Genomic DNA, 10,352 nt, shown 5'->3' on the forward strand with positions numbered 1-10,352 from the left:
TTAGTTAGTTAGTTAGTTAGAAACATGTTGAAATTGAATTCTTGTATTAATTACTTTCATTGATACTACGCATATGATACGTCAAGTAATTGATGACGTAAATGTGTCTTGAAATGACATCTTTCATAACCAATGAATGAGCTTGCACAAAATATGGCTAAGCCGTATTTTTAAACAAGCGTCAAACATATTTAAGAAGATTTTTTAGGAATTGGTGTGTGTATTTATTACGAGAATAACTTCGACGTATTTACACTTGTTGATTATTTTGCAGATAATGATTTACATTTGCAAGACATGTAGACAATCGATATTATTTGTATTGGTGCATTTGTGTCAGAAGAATGCTGTGTGTAAATATTCACGCTCGTTGCTCAATTTCCATCAAATCTTGCAACAAGATTTCATAACTGAAGGCAAATGTGTATAATAACATTTAAAGTTATTAATTTTATGTTATTAATGGTTGGTATTGATGGTTCCATGACAATAATTAATAGCAAAGTGTGCACTCCAAACGACGACAAAATTTGTATTTCAATTGATAAAATGTGGTACGATAAATTTCATCGGCCGATTAATGAAGTTCCAGAACATTTTAATGTCGACTTCTTGCTGTTCAGAAGAAATCAACAAGGTGCAAGGCGTCTAACAATCGATAAAATATCAGAACTTGATATTGATGGAAAGAAGAGAACTGTTTTCATAATCCACGGGTGGATGGAAACTGCCTACATTGGTTGGGTTCCAAAAATGTGTAAAGCTCTACTGCGTCAACAAGATTTGAATGTGATTGCCGTGGATTGGAGTGCTGGGTCAATGAAACCATACATCACAGCGTGTGCCAATGTTGTTGCAGTAGGGTTACAAGTTTTGACTGTTTTGAATGCATTATCAAGTGACAAAGCCGTCGATGTTTCAACAACTTATCTTATCGGTCATGGGTTAGGCTCCCATGCAGCAGGTTATGTTGGAAACTTGAGTAGAGTTCCCATTGGACGAATAACTGGTTTGGATCCTAGCAAAGTTGGATTTCAGTACATGCCGAGTGTGGTACGACTTGATGACGGGGATGCTAGTTTCGTTGATATTATTCACACAGATGTACGTCCTGTTAGCGGTTCTGGTATTTCGCAAAGATTTGGGCATGTTGATTTCTATCCGAATGGCTTCGATGTGCAACCTGGTTGCCCCAAAGTTGGAAGTTTTGAAGGTGACTTTGAGGCACTCGAAAGTGGAACCACTTTGGTTGCTCGTACCGACTTGGGGAGTTGCAGCCACAGAAGGGCGTACGAGTATTTCACAGAGTCAATTGAAAGTGACTGTGTCTTTGTCGGATATCTTTGCCGGTCTTATGAACTGCTCGATGAGGGAATCTGTAAAAGGTGCTTTGCTTCCGAGTGTGAAGTCATGGGTTTTCGCAGACCACAAGACAAAATACATTCTCAAGGCATGTTGTTTCTACAAACGGCGAGCACGAAACCATTTTGCCAGTTCAACTACTTAGTGAAAATCAAGTTAAAACAGTCAAGAAGGAATAGAAATTACTTGTACGGCGTACTAGCATTCACTATAGTAGAACCTGAAAGATCAAATGTAACTTTTATTAGAAGAAACGAGGCTATTCAGCTGAATGAACAGTACGAAGTGATACTGCGTACTTCTGTAGATATCGAGCCAGTTACCGCAGTTTCCGTATCGTGGGAGTACAAAATATTGTTCTATGACCCGGGTAGCTTTTGCCTGTGTATGTGTGACAAGAACCTGTACGTGGAATCAATAGAAGTTTTCTCCCTTAATTCCTATCCACTCACTGATACTCCTTTAATATACAAATTCTGTCCGAGAAAGGATGGAAGAGTAGAATCAGGGTCCGTTGTGGTTTTTGACTATACATGTTAACACGTAGCTATAAATGTAAATAAAGTTCTATAGAATAATTGAAGGGAAGTGCATTCTTAAAAGTCGCAACGGCAAATAATAGTAACAAGAAATAAGAATGGAATTACTCTATGATGCTGCTTGGTACAGCCAACGGCAAAGTTCATAGTAGGCAAATTGTCCATCGATATTTTCATTCTCTTTAATTCTACATCCTGTGTCGTTTTGGGAAATGGAATTATGTTGATAAGAAGTAGACGCTGTCCTCTACGTATTGACATTATATTTCCGTTCATGATCACATTGTGGAAAACAGACGGAATGAAAATGGTGATGGACAATTCACTTACTTTTGCCGTTGAGTGTACAACAGATTGCATTATTATTATAATAATAATAATTATTATTATTATTATTGTTGTATTAAGAATGTGTGATTTTTTTTACTGGTACTTTCTTTTCTCCAACTTAATAGCATTTCGCAATACAAAATTTTGAACAGGTATGGATTACAGCAGGGGTTCCCAAACGTTTTTGTTTAACGGCGCCCTTAGTGTTTCAAGATTTTTACGCGTCGCCCAAGTCAGAATGTAAGCTCAGTTAGTGTCGTTAGGTTGCTTCCCTTAAGTTAAAAAATAAACACACATTTCAAATTCAGGAACATTTTATGTGCAAAATGTACTAAATAAGCACATATTTGGAATAAGTGTCATTTCAGTGAAAATAAGCCAGCCACGGCGCACACTTTGGGTGGGAATCACTGGTGTAAACTTTACAGTATATTTCATACTATACGTAATTCACATGGTCCTTTGGTTTTCGCGTTCCCAACGGGGCTGTCACACGCGTAACTCTAATGTAAGCAGGTAAGTGGTGAGAAATTATTACGACTCCTGGTGACAGAAACCGTATTGTAAGCCTATTGTTTGAACAAACATTGCATCAAAACAGATAACCTCAGTGGATTGAAATCAGAAAACGTTTATTGCGAAGTCTAACCATAGACTATGGTCTAACGCTGCATGTCATATTTTGAGATGATATTTCGTCTTGCATTTTCTTTCTTTCAAATGTCCTGTGAGGACAACATGCGAGTTACATCACAATATGAAGGAGGAGGCCATGTGTGGTTGTCGTTGGCTTTAAGCCTCTCTAGACTCCTTGCTCAATAATCGTTGTACTCTTCCATTTTTATCTCCATTTGCGCCACATATGTTTGTTTCGAAGTATAGCTTGCCTGACTTCTTTTTCAGGACACGTCTCGCCACTCCTAAACCAGGTATGTATCCCACCCCCCGCCTTCATACCTATCCAGTAGACTGGAAGAACTGGATAAATACATGCTCTTTTTTAAAGTCAAAGTGAATTTCTTGTACAGTATTTACATTGAATGTGACTATCCCGTCCTCTCATTTTTTCTGTTTGATCCCAGTCACTAGCGAAGACACATCTGAAGACTAAAATTGGTAAACGTTGTAAGTTCCACAATAATTCAAACACCGTTTTCCACGTTAAACTGTGAAATGTGCCATGCTTTATAATGTGGTAAACGTGAAATGTGGCTGGTAGCCCTCTAAGTAGTTCAAAGAGCGTGTAAATAGGTTAAGAGTGTGCACGTTCTTACGGGCTGATGTGCGGAACGATGCGATTTGCCAACACTTTCGCTTTTGGCACTTACAACGTTTACCACTTTTAGTCCTCATTTTTCTGTAAAGAATGTCATTTGCCAATACGGTTTCCTTCACTGTGGCTACAATTGTGAATTAGTCATTTTCTGAAATAAAATTTTCAATGTTCTTCACGTCACGAAGTGAGATTGCGGTGAAATATTTGGCTTTCGTGAAAGAAACAAACCAAACTAGCCTAACCTAACCACCACAGATTATTTACCACCCCCAAAAAGCTACCAGCCAATGGGAATGCTTGAAAAGGTTGTAGCAGCAATCACTACCTTCGTTGAAAAGGAAGAAGGAACTCTCCGATTGGAAAAAAGAGTCTTCCTCATCGCACAACAGTGTTGTTAACTTATGTTCTTAAGATAAGATAACATAAGATTTATTTCCATCCACTTGATCATATGAGTACAAATATCACTATGATATGAGATAGGCCAATTACATGTATTTATTTTGAGTACAAAGGAATTAACACATACTTAAGCATATTAAAAAGTATAAAGAGTATAAAATAAATTGCATGTATAATTTGGAGTACAAAGGAATTAACACATGCCCTTGAATGTATGTGGGTCCCCTCCCCCAAAATTACATCAGACGAGGAATGCGTACGAGGTTAGGTTAGGCCTATTAGGTTACGTTTCATTAGCATAAATGCAATTAAAAATTATTATTTAGGCTAAGAGAACTAGACATAGCTAGCCTAGCCTAACCAACAACATAGGCATTTAGCCTAAACCATATGCCTAAACTAGGGATGGCAAAACGTATCCGGATCCGAAAGTTCCGGAACCGGGTCCGAAAGTTTCGGATCTGGATCCGAGTCCGAAAGTTTCGGATCTGGATCCGGATCCGAAAATCCGGATCCGGATCCGAGAGTTTCGTATCTCAATCCCATTATAATATTACCACACCTTAAAAGGTATTATGATCTTCGATTACAAAGAATTTTTTCATTAGTTAGTCCTACATTATTTTTTTTTTCAAGTGTTGTTCCTAAAATACTTTGCTACGCATCGGCTAACACACTCGTGCACAAAAATAATCTTACTTGTTTAACATGTCAGAGGTGATTTTGTAAATGCCATTGAAACGAATATGTATTCATTCGAATGTATTGGAAATGGAAACACACATAAATGTGAGACTTTTCATTCCAGGATGAAACCTTTAACACATATCACAAGATAGAAATGTTATACAAAAAATATACAATTTTTCTACAGTTATAGCTTTACAAATTAAAATAAAACATTATAATATGTGCAGTGTTATATAATTACAACAAGGGAGGGTTATCTAAGTGTCCCCCTCCGATTTCCATGAAACTTGGCAGGTGTATAGTGGGGCCCAATGGAAGAAATACGTGTTTTTTGTTTCAGCTAAAAAATGTTTTACGCGGCAAAAGCCACTCAAATGTCAAGATGAGAGCAAATTGAAGTGGGGATCTGACCCCTGTGTCCCCCTCCGATTTCCATGATACTTGGCAGGTGTGTGTGTATAAATGGACCCTAAGGAAGAAATACCTGTTTGTCTTGTTTCGGCTAAAAAGCTGCTTTAGGGGGCACCCCCCTCAAATGTCAAGATGAGGACAAATTTAAGTGGGCATTTGACCCCTGTGTCCCCCCACCCGATTTCCATGAAACTTGGCTGATTTATAGAGGGGCCCAAAGGAAGAAATACGTGTTTTTTATGTTTCGGTTAAAAATCTGTTCTAGGGGGCAACCTCCCCTCAAATGTCAAGATCAGGACAAATTGAAGTTGGGATCTGACCCCTGTGTTCCCCTCCGATTTCCATGAAACGTGGCAGGTGTATAGAGGGACCCAAAGGATGAAATACGTTCTTTTTTGTTTCAGCTAAAAACTGTTTTAGTAGGGCAAAATCCCCTCAAATGTCAAGATGAGGACAAATTGAAGTAAGGATCTGACCCCTGTGTCCCCCTCCGATTTTCATAAAACTTAACAGGTGTATAGAGGGGCCCAAAGGAAGAAATACGTGTTGTTGTTTTTTTTTGTTTCGGTTAAAAAACTGTTTTAGGGGGCAAAATCCCCTCAAATGTCAAGATGAGGACAAATTGACGTGGGGATCATCTGACCCCTGTGTCCCCCTCCGATTTCCATGAAATTTGGCAGGTGTATAGAGTCCCTATGCCCCCTGTTTCTTCCTATGCCATATTTACGTGGTTTCGGGGTCAGATCTCTACTTCAATTTCTCCTCATCTTGACATTTGAGGGGGCGAGTTTGCCCCTAAAACAGTTTTTTTTAACTGAAACACAAAAACCTACTTCTTCCTTTGGGCCCCTCCATACACCTGCCAAATTTCATGAAAATCGGAGTGGCACACAGGGGAAGGGGGAAGTGAACAAACGATGAGAAATGTTAAAAAACGTATTCAAAATGAAGATTCATTCATTCATACTTTATTGGTTTTAGCTGTTATACCAGCTCTACACCAAGTGTCCTAAAAATATGTTATGCATGACACTGTTACACAAATTACAAATTTTGAATATATACAGTTTTCTTATACATAATTTATCTACATCATTATCATACAAATTTAAAATTGATAATAAATACAATTGTTATATCTGGTGACTATATCAAGTTACACATTTTGAATATTTACAATTTTCATATGTCTATATTAATATCATGAAAAAATCTACAAATGATAAATACAATTGTTACATCTGGTGACGATATTAAACAGGATAAAGAAGTTGGAAGAGGTATTCCTTTCTTTATTAGATTCTTGAATAACATCTCCCTTTGAGTGGTATAAAGTGGACATTGAAATATAACATGATGAGCATCTTCCTGATCTAGATTGCACTTGCACATAGGTGAATTTACTAAATTAATTTTATATAAATGGTGATTTAAACGTATGTGACCTGATCTCAATCTTAGTATTAAAACTAAAAACTTTCTGGGTATATTAAATTTATAAAACCACGGATTCTTATTGTTTAAATTTAGTACATTTTTATATGAATGACCCATATATGTAAATTTTTGTTTGACCCATATCTCCCAATCTTGTTGAAGTTTGTTTTTAACTCTTGGTAACATATCTGTATATGATAATAATATATTCGTTCTGTGATCCATAATTCTTGCTTCTTTAGCATTTTTATCTGCCAGTTCATTATAATGAAACCCTGAATGTTGTTACGACCTTACTTATTTTGTAACTTTGAGATTCCGTGTTAAAAGAAAATTTGATATAGTGTTACCTCAAGTCATTGTTAATGTCCGTGATACTACATGTTGTGACGCAAATATGAACGCGCCAATCAAGGCGTTGTTGAACTAATGTATTCACCTTTCTGTAACTATCTAATGAAGACAGCTCGCTTAAGACAACGGGCATTTATTATGATGTAAATATAGATTTGCCAATCAAAGATTATCCATGTTTGATGAACTAACCTAATTGTAATTAAATAATGGCGGAACATTTAAATTTGTATATTTCCAAAATGTAAGATTTTATCAACGTTAAAGAAATAATTGTTAACTCAAATTGATGCATTATCAACATTAACATTGCATGTTCAAAATGCAATGTATAAGAAACAATATACATTTGCTCACTTTATAGATATACAAGGTGCATATGATAGCGTTGATCCTCATATATTAATTGATATGTTAAATCAGACAAATACTCCGAAAATAATTATGAAGATAATATGGAACTTGATGATAAATAGGAAAATATTATTTTGGTTTCAGGACACACTTAGTGGGCCCCGTACCACTTCACAAAAATTACCTCAGGGAAGTCCACTGAGTCCATTATTATTTAATATATATATGAGAGGAATATTTCAATTTCATAATTCTACAATAAAAATAATTCAGTATGCAGACGACTTGTGTATATTAGGATCATTTTGTAATCCATATGAAGGTATTCAGAAAATAGAAAATAATTTTTATAAAGTGAAATGTTGGCTGGAGAGAATGAACTTTATCATATCACAGAACAAGTCAGCAGCTGTATGTTTTAATAACAAAAGTGAACATAAATATCCAAATACGTTGACACAAATTGCTGGTATTCCATTTCAAAATAAAATAAAATATTTAGGAATTAATTTTGATAGAAAATTAATGTGGATGGATCATATAAGGTATTTACAAGCTAAAGGTGAAAAAATTTTCAACATGCTTAAAATTTTAGGAAATACTAATTGGGGTGCTCACCCAAGAATAATGCTTTTATTTTACAAAAACTTTTTTAGGCCTAAGCTCGAATACGGATGCAGTATATATGGAAATGCTACAGAAAGAATTCTATCTAAGATAGATAGTTTAGAAAGAAAAGTCTTGAGGAGATCATTGGGTCTCATGAATTCAGCTCCCAATGTAGGAGTTTATTTAGAATCCATAGAAAAACCTTTTAAGTATAGATGCAAATGGATTACAAATAAATTCGTTTTCAAGTGCTGGGAAACACAAGAACATCCAGTAAATAAACTTATGCAAGACCAATGGATTTTATATCAAGAGAACAAAATAAAGGGACAATATTCAACTTTCCTACAATGTAAAATAGAATTTCAAGATTTATTTTCTACAATAATAACGCATAACAAACATCCAATTTATGAAATTTCATATGATCAAATACCGGTAAGGAATGTTTCATTAACAAGTTATGAAAATATTCAATTATATTTACAAAATTGGGAGAATTATAGATTCATACACACATATGCATCAAAAAATAAAGAAGAAGTAGGATGTGCTTTTATTGACTCTTCAAATGGAAATATTAAAAAGTTTAGACTACCTGGAGAGTGTTCTATTTTCTCGGCAGAAGCATATGGAATATATCGTGCATTGATGTACATTAATAATATTCCAGATAAAAGGATATTAATATTAACAGATGCTAAAAGTGTTTTGTACAGTGTGCAATCTTCATATAAAAAGTTATATAAGGCATCAGCATTGGTACTTTACATAATAAGATTGTATGTTAAGTTAACTACAGAGGGAAGGACAATTCATTTTGCATATATACCAGCACATTCAGGGTTTCATTATAATGAACTGGCAGATAAAAATGCTAAAGAAGCAAGAATTATGGATCACAGAACGAATATATTATTATCATATACAGATATGTTACCAAGAGTTAAAAACAAAATTCAACAAGATTGGGAGATATGGGTCAAACAAAAATTTACATATATGGGTCATTCATATAAAAATGTACTAAATTTAAACAAGAAGACTCCGTGGTTTTATACATTTAATATACCCAGAAAGTTTTTAGTTTTAATACTAAGATTGAGATCAGGTCACATACGTTTAAATCACCATTTATATAAAATTAATTTAGTAAATTCACCTATGTGCAAGTGCAATCTAGATCAGGAAGATGCTCATCATGTTATATTTCAATGTCCACTTTATACCACTCAAAGGGAGATGTTATTCAAGAATCTAATAAAGAAAGGAATACCTCTTCCAACTTCTTTATCCTGTTTAATATCGTCACCAGATGTAACAATTGTATTTATCGTTTGTAGATTTTTTCATGATATTAATATAGACATATGAAAATTGTAAATATTCAAAATGTGTAACTTGATATAGTCACCAGATATAACAATTGTATTTATTATCAATTTTAAATTTGTATGATAATGATGTAGATAAATTATGTATAAGAAAACTGTATATATTCAAAATTTGTAATTTGTGTAACAGTGTCATGCATGACATATTTTTAGGACACTTGGTGTAGAGCTGGTATAACAGCTAAAACCAATAAAGTATGAATGAATGAATGAATGTTAACTCAAATGAATATGTAAACTTTCTTTGTAAATTATTAATTGCCAAACTATGTATTTTTCAAATATCTTTCTGTTGTAATTTAGAGTATTGATAAAATAAGGCAAATTGAAATTAATTATAAGAAAAATGAGACAAGAAAATTTTTCAAAGAGATACAATCCTTTAAACAACAGCAAACAGTATCGCCAATGATGTGTAAAGATACAGAAGGTAACATCATCTCAGAAAAAGCACTAGTCCTAAATAGATGGAAGGAATACTTTAAAAAGATTCTTAATAATAATGTAACAACAAGTATGCAGGCACCAATAGAACAGAATGACAATAATCAACAAGAACTACATCCTCCATCGTGGAACGAAATAACACACATAATACAAAATCTAAAAACAAATAAAGCTGCAGGATCAGACAACATCCCTCCAGAATTAATTAAAAATGGAGGAAGAACATTGAAACAGAAGTTGCACAAGCTGATATTAAGTGTATGGAATGATGAAAAGTTACCAACTCAATGGAATGAAGGTATAGTGTGCCCAATTTTCAAAAAGGGAGATAGATTAAATTGTGATAATTACAGGCCAATTACACTCCTAAACATTGCATATAAAATAAAGTAAAAGTGCTCCCCTGTGCATAGCACCACGCCATGAAGGCGTATAGGGGGTGTGGGGGTAACGCCCCACCCTTTCTTGATCCGGTCGTGAGTGGGGGTGATGTGATCAGTATCACGCCCCTGACCGCCTTTACCCCCCAAAGTTTCCCCCAGGTACCCATGTTATTCGACGCTGGGTGTGCGCCGGGGCCGCTTCCACCGTTAGAAAAGTGCAATATAAAATACTTGCTATAATACTAAATAAAAGGCTATTGGAATGCACTGAATACAAACTTGACGAATATCAAATGGGATTCCGAGCCAACAGATCAACTATAGATAATATATTCATAGTAAGACAGATTTTTGAAAAAAGCTA

At 34.9% G+C, this 10,352-nt stretch overlaps 1 protein-coding gene across 1 annotated transcript; it reads left to right on the forward strand.

Annotated features, from left to right (window-relative positions):
- Window positions 1–204: 204 nt before the first annotated feature.
- On the forward strand, window positions 205–1,902 carry LOC145983744 (pancreatic triacylglycerol lipase-like). The gene has a single exon (XM_083116796.1). It carries the CDS (start codon window positions 421–423, stop codon window positions 1,900–1,902), a length of 1,482 nt encoding a protein of 493 aa, XP_082972922.1. The 5' UTR covers window positions 205–420.
- Window positions 1,903–10,352: the final 8,450 nt, after the last annotated feature.

The sequence above is a fragment of the Lepisma saccharinum genome, chromosome 1, assembly GCF_977018435.1.
Source record: "Lepisma saccharinum chromosome 1, izLepSacc3.1, whole genome shotgun sequence".
Lineage (NCBI taxonomy): Eukaryota > Metazoa > Arthropoda > Insecta > Zygentoma > Lepismatidae > Lepisma > Lepisma saccharinum.

What these genes read in the sequence shown, in the direction of transcription:
- LOC145983744 (XM_083116796.1), top strand. Translation starts at nt 421, where the DNA reads ATGTGTATAATAACATTTAAAGTTATTAATTTTATGTTATTAATGGTT.